Source organism: Ictidomys tridecemlineatus, chromosome 10, assembly GCF_052094955.1.
Source record: "Ictidomys tridecemlineatus isolate mIctTri1 chromosome 10, mIctTri1.hap1, whole genome shotgun sequence".
NCBI lineage: Eukaryota > Metazoa > Chordata > Mammalia > Rodentia > Sciuridae > Ictidomys > Ictidomys tridecemlineatus.
Genome location: NC_135486.1, coordinates 72,343,874 through 72,359,833, shown reverse-complemented (window position 1 = coordinate 72,359,833; position 15,960 = coordinate 72,343,874). Strand labels below are relative to the sequence as shown.

General features: G+C 41.2%; 1 protein-coding gene across 6 annotated transcripts in view; it reads left to right on the top strand.

Annotated features, from left to right (window-relative positions):
* Positions 1-15,960, top strand: part of Sfmbt2 (Scm like with four mbt domains 2) — a 212,487-nt gene that overhangs the window by 19,037 nt on the left and 177,490 nt on the right. For all 6 annotated transcript variants that reach the window (XR_005730286.2, XM_021723043.3, XM_005320295.5 and 3 more), the window contains exon 2: positions 12,286-12,437. Coding sequence is in view for 5 of the 6 variants with exons in the window: in XM_021723043.3 (XP_021578718.2) it covers positions 12,338-12,437 (100 nt within the window). In the remaining variant the exon portion in view is untranslated. The remainder of the gene's footprint in view (positions 1-12,285; positions 12,438-15,960) is intronic.

Here is a 15,960-nt window from a genome sequence, read left to right as displayed (position 1 = left end):
TATTGTTTTTCTTGCTGAGAAAAAACTTTTTAGTTTAAGTAAGTCCCATTTGTTGATTCTAGTTATTAACTCTTGTGCTATGGGTGTCCTATTAAGGAATTTGGAGCCCGACCCCACAATATATAGATCGGAGCCAACTTTTTCTTCTATCAGATGCCGTGTCTCTGATTTGATATCAAGCTCCTTGATCCATTTGGAGTTAACTTTTGTGCATGGTGAGAGGAGGGGGTTCAGTTTCATTTTGTTGCATATGGATTTCTAGTTTTCCCAGCACCATTTGTTGAAGATGCTATCCTTCCTCCATTGCATGCTTTTAGCCCCTTTATCAAATATAATATAGTTGTAACTTTGTGGATTAGTTTCTGTGTCCTCTATTCTGTACCATTGGTCCACCTGCCTGTTTTGGTACCAGTACCATGCTGTTTTTGTTACTATTGCTCTGTAATATGGTTTGAAATCTGGTACACTATACCTTCAGATTCACACTTCCTGCTTAGAGTTGCTTTTGCTATTCTGGGTCTTTTATTTTTCCATATGAATTTCATGATTGCTTTATCTAGTTCTACAAGAAATGCTGTTGGGGTTTTGATTGGCATTGCATTAAACCTATAGAGAACTTTTGGTAATATTGCCATTTTGATGATGTTAGTTCTGCCTATCCATGAACAGGGTATATTTTTCCATCTTCTAAGATCTTCTTTTATTTCTCTCTTTAGGGTTGTGTAGTTTTCATTGTATAAATCTATCACCTCTTTTGTTAGGTTGATTCCCAAGTATTTTATTTTTTTTTGAGGATATTATGAATGGGGTGTTTTTCCTCATTTCTGTTTCAGAAGTTTTGTCACTGATATACAGAAATGCCTTTGATTTATGTGTGTTGATTTTATATCCTGCCACTTTGATGAATTCATTTATTAGTTCTACTAGTTTCTTTGTAGACCCTTTTGGGTCTTCTAGGTATAGAATCATGTCATCCACAAATAGTGATAATTTAAGTTCTTCTTTTCCTATTTTTATGCCTTTAATTTCTTTCGTCTGTCTAATTGCTCTGGCCAGTGTTTTGAGAACTATATTGAATAGAAGTGGTGATAGAGGGCATCCCTGTCTTGTTCCAGATTTTAGAGGGAATGCCTTCAATTTTTCTCCATTCAGAATGATGCTAGCCTGAGGCATAGCATAGATAGCTTTTACAATGTTGAGGTAAGTACCTGTTATCCCTAGTTTTTCTAATGTTTTGAACATAAAAAGATGCTGTACTTTGTTGAATGCTTTTTCTGCGTCTATCGAGATGATCATACGGTTCTTATCTTTAAGTCTATTGATGTGGTGAATAACATTTATTGATTTCCGTATATTGAACCATCCTTGCATCCCAGGGATGAATCCTACTTGATCATGGTGCACAATTTTTTTGATGTGTTTTTGTATCCGATTCGCCAGAATTTTATTGAGGATTTTTGCATCTAGGTTCATTAGAGATATTGGTCTGTAGTTTTTTTTCTTTGAGGTGTCTTTGTCTGGTTTTGGAATCAGGGTGATGTTGGCCTCATAGAATGAATTGGGAAGAGCTCCCTCTTTTTCTATTTCCTGAAATAACTTGAAAAGTATTGGTATTAATTCTTCTTTAAAGGTTTTGTCAAACTCTGCTGTATACCCATCTGGTCCTGGGCTTTTCTTGGTTGATTGTCTTTTGATTGCTTCTTCTATTTCATCCATTGATATATTGGTCTCTTCAAATTGTGTGTATCCTCCTGACTCAGTCTGTGCAAATCATATGACTTAAGAAATTTATCGATGTCTTCACTATCTTCTATTTTATTGGAATATAGGTTTTCAAAATAATTCCTAATTATCTTCTGTATTTCTGTAGTATCTGTTGTGATGTTGTCTTTTTCATCCTGTGTGTTAGTAATTTGAGTTCTTTCTCTTCTTCTCATTGTTAGCATGGCTAAGGGTCTGTCAATCTTATTTATTTTTTCGAAGAACCAACTTTTAGTTTTGTCAATTTTTTCAATAGTTTCTTTTGTTTCCATTTCGTTGATTTCCGCTCTGATTTTAATTATTTCTTGCCTTCTGCTTCATTTGCTGTTGTTTTGCTCTTCCATTTCTAGGGCTTTGAGATGATGTGTGAGCTCATTTATTTGTTGGTTTTTTCTTTTTTTGAGGAATGACCTCCAGGTGATGAATTTCCCTCTTAAAACTGCTTTCATTGTGTCCCATAGATTCCGATATATTGTGTCTGTATTTTCATTTATCTCTAAGAATTTTTTGATTTCTCCTTTATGTCTTCTGTAACCCATTGATCATTCAGTAACATATTGCTCATTTTCCATGTGATGTAGGATTTTTCCTTCCTTCTTTTATCATTGATTTCCAGTTTCATTCCATTATGATCAGATAAAATGCATGGTATAATCTCCACCCCTCTATATTTACTGAGGGTTGCCCTATGGCATAATATATGGTCTATTTTTGAGAAGGATCCATGTGCTGCTGAGAAAAAAGTATATCCACTTGATGATGGTTGATATATTCTATATATGTCAGTTAAGTCTAGGTTATTGATTGTGATATGGAGTTCTATAGTTTCTTTATTCAACTTTTGTTTGGAGAATCTGTCCAATGGTGAGAGAGGTGTGTTGAAGTCACCCATAATTATTATGTTGTGAGCTATTAGATTCTTGAACCTGAGGAGAATTTCTTTTATGAACATCGCAGCACCATTATTTGGTGCATAAATATTGATAATTGTTATGTCTTGTTGGTGAATGGTTCCTTTTAACAGTATATAATATCCTTCCTTATCCCTTTTGATTAACTTAGTCTTGAAGTTGATTTTATTCGATATGAGGATGGCCACTTCTGCTTGTTACGATGACCATGTGCGTGGTATATTTTTTCCCAACCTTTCACCTTCAGCCTGTGTATGTCTTTTCCAATCAGATGTGTCTCCTGGAGGCAGCATATTGTTGGATTTGTTTTTTTAATCCATGTTACCAGCCTGTTGCTTTATTGGAGAGTTTAAGCCATTAACGTTTAGAGTTACTATTGATATATGGTTTGTACTGCCAGCCATGTTTGATTATTTATCTTTTTTTTTTTTTAATTTAGTTTGTTTCTCCATGATTAGCTTTCCCTCCGCCCTCTGTCTTTATTGAGGCATTTCCCACTGATGGTTTTGGGTATTGTTTTTCATTTCTTCCTCGTGTAGTGTTTTGCTCAAGATGCTTTGCAATGCTGGTTTTCTGGCTGCAAATTCTTTTGTGTATCATGAAAGATTTTTATTTCGTTGTCGTACCTGAAGCTTAATTTTGCTGGATACAAAATTCTTGGAGGGCATCCATTGTCCTTCAGTGTTTGAAGTATGTTGTTCCAGGATCTTCTCCCTTTCAGCGTCTGTTATGAAAAATCTGATGTTAATCTTATTGGTTTACCCCTGAATGTAATCTGCCTCCTTTCTCTTGTAGCTTTTAATATTTTCTCTTTGTTCTGTATATTGGATATCTTCATAACAATGTGTCTTGGCGTTGGTCTACTGTGATTTTGTATGCTTGGTGTCCTGTATGCATCTTCAATTTGTATATCCGTTTCCTTTTTGGTTTCTGGAAAGTTTTCTATAATTATTTCATTCAGCAGGTTGCTCATTCCCTTGGTTTGAACCTCTATACCTTCCTCTATCCCGATGACTCTTAAGTTTGGTTTTTTATGTTATCCCATATCTCTTGGATGTTTTTCTTGTGATTTTTTTACCAGCCTTTCTGAGTTGGCTAGACTCTTTTCAAGATGATATATTTTGTCTTCATTATCTGACGTTCTGGCTTCTATTTGCTCCACTCTGTTAGTGATACTCTCATTTGAGGTTTTAATTTGGTTTATAGTTTCCTTCATTTCTAGAATTATTATTTGATTTTTTTTATAATCTCTATCTCTTGATAAAGATGCTTTATTTCTTCTTTTATCTGTTTATGTAATTCATTTTCAATGTGTTCTTTCACTGTTTGAATTTGCTGTCTCATATCCTCTTTAAGGTTCCATTCCATCTGTGTAAGGTATTCCTTGAGTTCTTTATTTGACCATTTTTCTGATGCCTCTAGGTCCTCCTGAATATTTAGGCTGTCCTGCATTGTTTGTACTCCTTTTCTTCCTTGCTTTTTCTTTTTTTTTTTTATTGTTGGTCGTTCAAAACATTACATAGTTCTTAATATATCATATTTCACAGTTTGATTCAAGTGGGTTATGAACTCCCATTTTTACCCCATATACAGATTACTGTATCACATCAGTTACACTTCCATTGATTTACATATTGCCATTCTAGTGTCTGATGTATTCTGTTGTCTATCCTATTCTCTGCTCATGTTACTTCTTGTTCTGTTTGACTGCTGAGTTACTGTTTACTCCTATAAATTTATTTGATGCTTGGGAGGAAAAGTATTAGAAGGGAAAGGAAGAAGTCACTAAAGACAATGAGAGTAAGCAGGTAGAATTCAAGGAAGGGGGAATAAGGAATTTGAAAAGAAATGAAAAGACAAAAGAAAAAAATAGAAAGTAAAAAAAGAAAAAAATTAAAAAAAATAATAAAAAAATAAAAATTAAAATTAAAAAAATAATTAAAAAATTTAAAAAAGAATTTAAAAAATAACAAAAAAAATGAAAATGAAAAAAAACCCAAATCAAAAATAAATCAATAAATGCAGTCTTAGAGTTTGATTAACTTCTCTTCCAATAGGTGGAGCTATGCCCACCGGGCCAAGCTTCTCCTCTCAATAGGCGGGAACCAATCACTGTGCAGCAGCTCCTCCTCCCAGACTGGGCGGGTCTTCAATCCTGAGTGCCTAGGGCCTTCTTTTGTATCTAGTCACTTCCCCACTTTTCCTCAAGCCAGGCCCCACTCACCGGTGACGCTCACCACAATACTGGCTACACGCCAGGTCTGCTGCTCCTGGGAGCCCTATTTTCATGAACACCTGGGCACACTCTCCCTGTTTGCCATTCCTTCAGACCCTACGTTTGTGGAGCTTGGGGCTGAGAATCCTCAGCGAATTTTACTTGCCCTCCTGTAGCCACGCCCCCGGTAGCTGGTGCAAGAGACCTCAGTTGTCAGCACTGGTGGGAGCGGTAGCTGGGAGTTCTACGCCGCGGGTCCCGCGCCACTTCTGATTCCCTCGGTCTGGCTTTCGCGCTCACGGGAGAGCTGGGAGGGGCCCTTATGGGAGAGCTGGGAGGGGCCCTTATGGGAGAGCTGAGAGGGGCCCTTAAGGTCCCCCCCCCCCCCCCCCCCCGTGTGGAGAGGGATGGCTAGGGGATTACACACCTGTCGCTGCTGGTTTCAATGAAGTTATCTCCTCCGCTGCATTCTGGTGACGTCAGTTCTCTGCCATGGTGGTATCCCATGCAAATGGCGACGTTCGTTCCCTTTGCTGGGTGACCAATGCAATGGGTGGGTCCTGACTGGCTCTCAAAACTCCGTTTCAATCCTGTGGCCACTGCCTCTGAAGGCTCGGTTTTAACCTCCATAGGTTCAGAAGGGCCGACCAATTGTTTCAGCGGGATCGTTTAGTGCTGAGTCATAGCAGTTTTTCTGCGAGAAGCAGGCGAACGAGAGCTTGAATTCAGCCGATCCGGGCTCGGTGTGTGTTCTGAGAGGCCCAAACTGTTCACCCCAGATTCACTTCAGCTCAGCATTGCCTAGTGATCCTGAGCAAACAGCATTTAGATGGTTTACGACTCCTTATGCCCACGCAGCTGAAGAGGTCAGAGACTTGATCTCTCTGCGCCCGCCGCCATGTTGGATCTCCCTGGGATTTCATATTAAGGAAACATCAAAGATGTACGATTTATGGTTAAGGAGAACGATCACAGTACTGTTGATAATGGTGAAAACTAACCTGTCCCCACTAAAACCCAAACCAAAACCATGTAATGGTCAGAAGTAGAGGCCTGGCAAATAGACTTATCTTACTCATAATAAAAATTATACCCCCATTTCAAGGCCTGTTCTCCAAGAACTGTGATAGTATGAGGAAATGCTTTCTATGTAATGCTAGATGAAAAATGGATTAGAGCTGGACATGGTGCGCCTGCCTGTAATCCCAGTGACTCAGGAGGCTGAGGCAGGAGGACACAAGTTTGAGGTCAGCCTTAGCAACTTAGGCTCTAAGCAACTTAGCAAGACCCCATCTCAAAATAAAAAATAAAAAGATCTGGGGATGTAGCTCAGTGTTAAGTGTTCCTGGATTCAAACCCCCAAACCCAAAAGAAAAGCTCTAGAATTCTAAAGTACTATGAGAACTGACAAAAATTATGCACAGAGAAATGATCAGGAGGTATCATAGCTGTAAAAGTGACTTTCCTGGTTGTTAGGGTTCTGAGTGATTTTAATGTACTTCTTTGTATAATTTAGGTTCCCAGAACATCTTTCAAGGCTGTCTCTTTTATAGGAAGGAAAAAGTGAACATTGTTGAAAAAGTCTAAAGTGTGCCCTGCCGTTTGCCAAAATAAGCAACTTTTACAGCCACCTGGGTGGACATCCAGAAAGCCTCTGAGTGGAAGTGGAATGCCACTTGTTCTTTTAAGAGTGATGTGAGATTTCACTCTGCCACTCATTCAGGTGGCTTTCTGTGTGGTGTTTGTATTGTCGCCCCTGAGTTCTATTTAAAATGATGGATTAGGTGTGTTTGAATCAGTGTCTTACTTTAGGTCCCAGGTGACCTCTCGGTAGTATCTGGTTAGACGCAGGTGGATAAAGGGTTGGATCATCAAGGAGTCATAAAGACTTTAGCAAACTTTTTTTCCTTTTTTTTCATAAGTGTCATAGAAGCCATTGATGCTCAACTGATTTATTAATAGTTATGTTTATAGACTCCTCCACCCCCTTCCAGAAAAATTTTGTGCCTAATGACATTTTCCAGGTGGACTGTTCTTCTTGAATTTACAAATGAATGGGAAAAGGGAATAGTCTTAGTATAACACACACAACTTAGCTTTTAAGATTCTTCCAAATCCCTTGAACTTGTGTGGATCGGAAAGGACAGCCCATGGAATAGAAGCCTATTATGCTAGGAAATTTGCCACAAATCATTTGTGGAATATTTGGGGGGAAACTACATTTTCTTTGGAAGTGTGTTCAGTTTTTAAGTTCCTATGTTCTCTTCTGACCACGTTGACTTAAGTAAAATTAAAAGATTTTAAGAGAGTAAAAACTTGATGGTTCTTAAGGGCATGTCACCATCTCTCAAATATGGCTCATTAATATAGGGTGCAGCTGGACCAACCGGTGCAGCAGACACTGGCCACATATGGCTATTTAGAATTTAAGTATTCATTAAAATGAAAATTCAGATACTAACTGTACTAGCTAAATTTCATGTGGCTTGTTGCTACATGTGGCTAGTGGTTCCCATACTGAACTATGCAGTTATAGAAAGCTAAGAGGTGATAAGAGCCCTACAATTTCTGATTAATTTTAGAGTAATATCCATTGAATATTCTTCCTCATTCCTTTCCTTCCTAACAAGGCTTTGCTTAGTCTTTGCTAAAAATTACTTGTGTTCTGTAAACACACCGCAGGTGAAAGAAGGAGGCAGGCTAGCACGGAGAGGGCAGAAGTCTTACTCTATGAAATTTGGTTCAGATAAATGGTTCTGATGGAGAAAATATACAATGAGTGCTAGCAAGACCTTGTAGGCATTTTAGATTTAAAAAATTCCTTTGATTGAGTCTAAGCAAGCCTCCTTATTTAACTGGTAAGGAATTTGAGGAAAAGAGAGGCTAAGCAATTTGTTTATGTCACACAGCGAGGTAGTGGCCATGGGACTCCTTGCTCTCAAGCATACCCTTCATTTCACTCGGCCAGGTGACTTTCGTAAGAAGTTCTGATGCTGTAATTCTGTTGTTCACCAGCCTTGGAGACAAGAGGAGCCAGTTGTAGTACAGTTTACACAACTGAGTGTCCAAGCCGGAAGCTGCCCTTTAGAAGTCAATCCTTCTGAACCGTCTCTGTGTGTCTTTGGAAAAAAAAATCCTGCTTTAATTAGTAAACACATTTACTTTTGGTCTTGAAGTCACAGTAGTATATTTTATGAATTAATAGGTGGCCTGGGTGTAGCTTGCTGGTAGAGTGTTTGTGTAGAACATGTGAATCCCCAGCACCACACACACAAGCACACACACAATCAAAAGGAAATGTACATCTTTTAAAAATAGCCTTTAAAAAATGAAAGTAGCCTTTTTGGGGTATGTTGTTAGGAAAAGGATTTGCTCTTGAAAATATCATGTTTAGGGTTGTGTGTGTGTGTGTGTGTTTCTTCTCTCACCACTGGGGATCCAATCCAGGCCCTCATGCATGCTAGTCAAAGGCTTTACCAATGATCTGCACCCCCAAGCTAAAGTACCCTGTTTTTATTTTCAAAGCTTAAGGGAACAATTGTCACCAGTAAGACTTGCCCCCACCATATCCCATTTAAAGTAAATGGATTTACAAAAAAGGAGAGTAAATAGAAATTTCTGTGAAGTGGTTTGTCATTCTCATATTTAATATGTTTCCTCTGGAAATACCTATTTCCATGGTTCCATTAGCTGCTGAGAGCTGGCTGTGGAAAGTGAAGTCATTTATTCCCGCGACGGTGGCTGCATGCTGGGAAGAGATGTGTTGTCTGTGAGGCTTGTTTCCATCACGTTCTTTTTTTTTTTTTTTTTAGGTAAGATTTTTTTTTTCAAATTTTTAATATTTATTTTTTAGTTTTCGGTGGACACAACATCTTTGTATGTGGTACTGAGGATCGAACCCGGGCCGCACGCATGCCAGGCGAGCGCACTACCATTTGAGCCACATCCCCAGCCCTCCATCACGTTCTGTTGATGATACTGTCCAGATGCTTCTTACATGTGTTTTCTTCTCCCTGTCTGAATCCTGGCCTGCACTTCCTAGCTTCCTCTTATCCTTCCCGCCTTGCCCTGTCTGTCTGTCTTGCACGTGGCTGTTGGAGAAGGAGTGATTCTTCCAAGACAGATGGGATCCTCTCCCTCCCTGCAGTGACTTCCTGCAGTGACTGCTCCTGCCTGCAGAAGGGCCTGCAGCTTCTGTCCTTATTTTGGAAAGCACTTTTCTCATCTGGGCTCAACCACTTCTCTGTTCTCATCTCGTAGCTTTTGTTCGAGCATCACTTCCTAAGGTCCTGCCTGACAGCCATCTGCATGATCCGCGTCCTTCGGTTGGTCCCCTTTCCTGCCTTATTTTTTCCTATAGTTCTGACCACCTTCCAACAGACCATATAATTTACTAATTTTTAAGAACATTTATTGGCGTTTTCTTTCAATTAGGATGAGACATCCACCAGGGCAGGGTTTTTGTTTTATTGTGTGTGTTTGGTTCTGTGTGTCTTCATGTACCTGGAATGGTGCCTGTCATTGATAGGGGAGCAGCAAGTATTTGGAGGGAATGGCACGAATGTTGCTTGCCCACACAGTCCTGTGGATGTTTTAGGAGGACCTGCTACACTGTTTGCCCTATGTTTAGAATCTTCTACTCTCTGAGTCTCTTAAGCCTAGGCTCCTACTTGACTTTTTCTTTTCCTCTTATCATTAGTTGCTCTGGGCATTTTCCTCTCTGATTTTCTGTTCTACTTCAGTATATCCCCCCTTCCCTCTGCCCACTCCGAGTGACTTGGGTTTTCTTCTTGGACCTGGGAACTAACAGCCTACTGCTATCATGTCCGTCCTGGTAGCCAGGTGGTGTCAGCACCTATAAGATGCTTTATTAAAGGCACACATGTTGTTTATTACCAGCACTTGCTTGTCCGGAGGTAATTATTAATTAATTGATTAATTTTGTGGTGCTGGGGATGGAACTCAGGACATTGCACATGCCAGGCAAGTGCTCTGAATCTGAGTTGTATCCCCAGCCCATGGGCAGTTCTTGGCTGGTGACAGCTTATGTGGAGGACAAGTGCTTTGTAGATTTCATCAGTGACTGCTCCCTAATTGTCAGTGGCAATAGGGATAAACTGGTAGGAACTGCCACCCACTGTGAAATCCAGGCAGGACATAAGAGCTTGTGAATACCCCTGGCAGCCCTTGTTCCCCTAGTGGTCTGCCGTGTGCAGACATATGGAAGGAGATCTCTGGAAGCATCTAAAACAAGGTGTAGCACATGAGCTGCTCCTCCATGATGGTTTAAGCACTGGCATTTGGTGTTAGGTAATGTTTGCCCTCTTTACCTGCTTCCCAAGTGGGTTCAATTTTTTTTAGGGGGGCATTTGAACCCAGAGATGCTTTACCACTGAGTCACATCCCCAGCCCTTTTTTAAAAAAAGTTCATTGTGAGACAGGGTCTTTCTGAGATGCTTAGGGCCTTGCTAAGTTGCTGAGACTGGCTTTGAACTTTGCAATCCTCGTGTCTCAGTCTCCCCAGCCACTGGGATTATAGACATGTGCTACTGTGTCCAGCTCAGATGGGTTCATTTTTGTGGAAGAGGGGGTCGCTGTCTATAGATGCGTGTGTCCTGTTGTGATGAGTCTTGAAGGAAAGCTCCTGGGACAGTGCGCTGTTCTCTCCACCTTTGTGTGGGTCGTGTTAGGAAGCCAATATCCAGAGGGTGAAGTGAGTCAGTCTCAAGAATAAATGACTTGTTTTCCAGTGTCCTCTCTTTTAAATAATCTCAGAACCCATCCATATTCAATATTCAGTAGGTTCCTGTATTTAGTGATGTTTCTATGTAAGCTTTCAGAAATTGAGCTTGTCTGTAGATTTGTGGGAGTTAACTTTAGTTTTTGATTTACTAAGCAGCAAACCCAGTTTCCATTTGGGTTCAAGTCTTTTCTGTGTAGACTATAGTTTTTGGCCCTATTTTAGTGCAAGCTCCCAGAGAGCTGAGACAAAGACTGTCCCAGCTTGCTTTCTCCCACATGGTGCCACTGTGGTATCAGTGGGTCCTAGGCATGGTGTTTACCTATTGCAGGTGGTTTTGAAGCAAGCCAAAGGAGTCATTTTGCACCTGAGGCTCTGCTTTTAACCCATACTCTCACATTTCCTGGACAGCCCTAATTTAAGTTGGGTACATATTATTGATGCCGACTTCATCTCAGAGTGATAAAATATGGCCAGCCCCCATGCGCAGAGGGTGTGGTTGTTCACAGGTGCCTTATGTCTTTGATTGACCTTCCATTGGAGTGATTATGAACTTACCTCTGTAGAATGAAGATGCTTGGACTGGTGTAGTAGGTTATATGCAGCGGGTGGATAGTTAAACATGCAAGCAACTAAATCCCAGGGTTGGGTTCCTAGTATTCTAGTTTCTTCCTGGCAGCAATTTTCACCTTTTTCCTTGCCATGCCACCAAATGATGAACCCTCTTATGAACCTTTGATTTTGATACATCCTCAAAATATTTTCTAGGAAAGTAAACTAAATAGCACCAAAGACGTGTGTGTGTGTGTGTGTGTGTGTGTGTGTGCGCGCGCGCGCGCCTTAAGAAGGGTGTGGCATTCTTAAAGATGCCTTATACTATGTTCTTTTTTTTTTCATCTGTTATTGCCTTTTTTCTGATTTAAAATTTTATCTACAGGAGAAATGATAGAGAACATTGAAAAATAAAAGCTATAAAATCCCACGTGGTTGTGTCTAACCACCAGTCAGGCTGGGATGCTCCTTGGTAGGGACAGCTCCTGGAGTCTCCTAGGCTGCAACTTAAATGAGCTAGACTGTGGGATTCTGTGGGAACTGGCTATGACTTTCTCTGTTTTTCTGCCAGTCATATCAGAATGCAAGTGAGGAATGGCAGTGCCATTACAGGGAACCACTTGTCCCCATTTCTGATTGGCAGAAAGCACACTGTTGGTACCAGAACTAGTTTTGGTGGCCGAGCACTTATGACACATGAGTGAAGACACTGTGTTGTGGGACCCACACATGGGATGCTGCGGTGAGGGGCATCTCCTGCTTCACAGTATCAAGAGGGCAGTGGAGAGTCACCATGGTGGACTGGGGATTGAAATGTGGGTTCTGTTTGTTGGTGAAAATGTGTCCCTATTAGTATGACCTCTAGAAAACTGATGGCTTTGCCATGCTCTGGCCTTTGTTGTTGGCTTGGTAGGGATGCACTCATTAGTCTGCATTCCTGGTGTTTTCTGTTATCAAGATGACATTGCATCCTAGTGTTACAAGTTGGTAGCAACTCTGATGGGATTATAAGACTTTTGGAAAGCTTAGAAACAAGTCAATGTAATTAATGTAATTAAAGTGCTCTGATTTTTTTTGTTTTTGTTTTTGTTTTTGGTTGCTCTTAGATAATTCTCACTGCAGAATGAACTAAGGGAAGAGGACACTTACTCACCAGGAATGGAGAGCAGTTTGCCAGTTCCCAGCATGCAGGACCCTTCATCTTCCCCCCCGGAAAAGCACGTTGGCTCAGCTAATGGCAGCGGAGATCTTGATTCAGGTAAGACTTTGCTTGTTCCATCCTTCTGGCTTTTGGTTTTTTGACCAATATCTTCCCCAAATGTTCTGGAAAAATGAGGGCAGCATTTCTAGAGCCCACAATTCTGCCTGTTCCTGGGGTTTGCCTTCCTGTTCCTAAGGATGCAGCAGTTTTGAAGTTAAATTTGGGGTGAAGGTGAATTCAACTGTACTAGGCAGAACGGGCTGGCAGGAGGGTGTGATGCCCCCTTCTTAATCTCAGTGGTTTCAGCCACTAGTGGTCCTAAATCATGACGCCGTCTCTGGCAGATATCCTGGTGCAGTGTTACACCCAGTCCTTGTGCGCAGGATGGCAGTACACCCAGGGTTAGCCACAATGGAGGCATGTGGAGCGTGTGCGTCTTGAGCCAGCAGTTCATTGTTCTAGCTCAGAAGGGACAGATACCACTTTTACTCAGAACCCTTCGACTAGAAGTTAGTCCCATGTTTGTGCCCCAGGAAGGCAGGCTGGGAAATAGAATTCCGTTCCTGAGCCACAGAGGGACAGGAGAACCCGATCTGCCCAAACACAGTGCTCTCTGAAGGTTGAGCACATCCCTGAGGCTGCAGTGTGTGATGGGAAAGAAATTCCCAGCATATGCTTTTTCTGTGGCAGTGTTACCTTCTTTAAGAAATCTGATAAAAAGCAAAAAACTAACACCCCCACCCCCAAACAGCCTCTGATTAGATTTTAATATTTAACTAGTGGATTTAGAAATGTGTCTGTTTCTAAGTACTTACACACTAAAGGGCTTATTTGAAAAGGATACTTTATTTATACATAGCAGCAAATTAACCATGGACAGCTCAGCCCTGTGATTCATAAACACCTGCCGTGGTGAATTCACATAAATAATGTTGCTCATCAACTCAGTGGGAGATTTGACCATTTGCCTAAAGAAGTTTGTCTTCACAGTTTGATTGGACAAGTCAATGTCAAAATGACAGATTGCTTGGTGTCATTGAATTTATTAAATTAAGTTTCTCAAATTGTATCCTTACCTGGAAAAAAACCTGGAGGCCCCTGAAATAAGGGGGATGCCTTGGCAGGATGAAAGATACTAGTGTCTGTTTCCAAGTCAGCTCCGTTGCCCTCTTTATTTAATATGTGAGTAAGAAAACTTCTACAGGTAAAGTTGAATCATTGTTCCCAGTGTAAATGTGGAGGTTTTCTTCTCAGAGGGCAGGCCCCACAGTTCATCCTAATTATTCTACTTTTGTTGAAATATACTTGTGCCTTTTTTCGGGGTGGGGGTACCAGGGATTGAACTCAGGGGCACTCAATCACCGAGACACATCCCCACTCATATTTTGTATTTTATTTAGAGACAGAGCCTGGATGAGTTGCTTAGCGCCTTGCTAAATTGCTGAGGCTAGCTTTGAACTCGCCATCCTCCTGCCTCCTGAGCCACTGGGATTTACAGGCGTGTGCCACTGTGCCTAGCCATTTGTGCCTTTTAAAAGTCTCTCTTACATTTTCTGAGTGAGGTTATTTTCCATTCTTGGAATTGCTGAGCTTTCGCTGTTTTTTCGTAGTATATCATCTGCACACATCACGTGTGTTGCTGAACCATTGACAGTGGTGTGCTCTCAAAACAGTTTAAAAGCCAACTATGTATTGGCTTTTCATTTTCATGCAACTTCAATATCTTTCCGTACTCTCTCTTGCCTGAGCAGATTCTGAACCTCATCAATGATAATCTGCTGTCAGAAAATTGTTTGTACTGACATTTCCTCGAGGATGGTTCCAACTATGGAAAGTCTAGAGCGAGGGTGGAATCATTGGCCAGGGGGTTCCAGGCCGGAGGCCTGTCATATATACTTACTTCCCAATTTGTTGCTTGCTCTTGTGTGGTGGATGACCTAAAACATACAAGATGCTCATATGTTTAATAAAAACAGCATTTCTAAATAATTGTAAATGATCATTACATATTTCAGACATTGACCACATACCCCCGTTGCCCCTCAGTGTGGGTAATCTGTCACTTGTTTTTGGAGTTTCTATGTGCACTTACTTGTATGGTCATGGTAAGGAGACCTTTTAAATGGTGCTACAAATTTAAAACCAGGGTCTGAAACTTTGTAGAGTGCAGAGGCTGAATTCATTCTAGAAATTCAAATCCAGTTTTGAGCATTTAAATCATGAACAACAGAGTCAAGTATAAGTCTTCAAGTTATTTATTTAGTTTTTGTGGCACTGAGGATTGAACCTGGGGCCTTGCACATGCTAGGCAATCAAGCTCTCTGTCAGTGAGCTATACCTTCAGCCTCATGTGTTTTTATTATTTTTTTTTTTGCCAACCTGTTCATACATAAAATATTGTCAATTCTAGAATCAGTTGTGGGGATATTTGATTCTGGGGCCCACTGGGGATAGTCTTAGTGCTTAGGGTCTATCCCTGAGAAGAATTTTCAGATGAGATTTGTGGGCTAGCTGTTCCAAGAGAAGGGAAGGACAGAGTTCTTCCATGGGTTCCACATGGACTTGGAATGAGGGCCAATCCCTTGTGAGCTTGCCTTCAGACCATAAGGCAGACTCTCAACATTTTGTGTGTGTGTTAGTTCACTTACTCCTTTGACATGCAGTGGAGTGGCTGCATTGACTGTCCACAGTTCCCAGATGAGGAAACTGGTCCAGGTGAAGCCTCAGGTGGTGGTTGGAAGCAGGATTTCATCTCAGGCATCCTCAGGCATCCTCAGGCTGTGGAGTTGGTGTTCTGAAGTGCTGGTGGGGTAGGCTTGTGCTTTCTGTGCAGAGATAAGTCAGGAATCCACTCCCCACTCCTATGGGACAAGGCATAGCCCACATTCTTCCCGGTTCTTTTTTCCACTCCTCCTGTGTCCTCTCCCTGTGTTGTATGACACAGGGCTTCATCTTCCTAGCAAGTGACTGCACTTAAGTGACTGCAACCTTCTCTGAGGAAAGTGTGGGGTCAAAGAATGAAAGACCTAACCTGGTTATTCAGCAGTTTTTTTTGTTGTTGTTGTTGCTCAATTCCCCACAGTCTGCACCCAGCTGTCATTGAACGGACATTTTTTAAACAAACAAACCAAAAAAAAAGAATTTTGACTTTTTTTCCTAAGGAAAATTCAAATCCTGATTGGGATCAGTAACGGATACCCAAGTCCTGCAAATGCAATAGGCACAATATAAAATTGCTTCTCCTCCCAGGGACACGGATTATGTCTCTGGAATAAGCACAGGTAGATGAAATATCCCAGGAACTGCAGGCATTCCCAGCAGATAGGATGGACAGCCTCCTCCTGGGTGTAGGAGGAGCAAAGTGCACCGGAAACCTGATCGTGGGAACTCTAGGTGACTTTGGTGGCTGCTCTAGCAGCAAGCAGAACAATATGCTGACATAGTGATAAATACATTCCCCGACATATTTTTGTAGGCCTGGTAAGTGTAATTTCCTGGTGGAGACTGTGGATGAAGTGGGCTGCATATTTAGACTTGGCAAGCCTCAGAGCAGAAGGATGGGCACTGGAGGGCTTGCCTC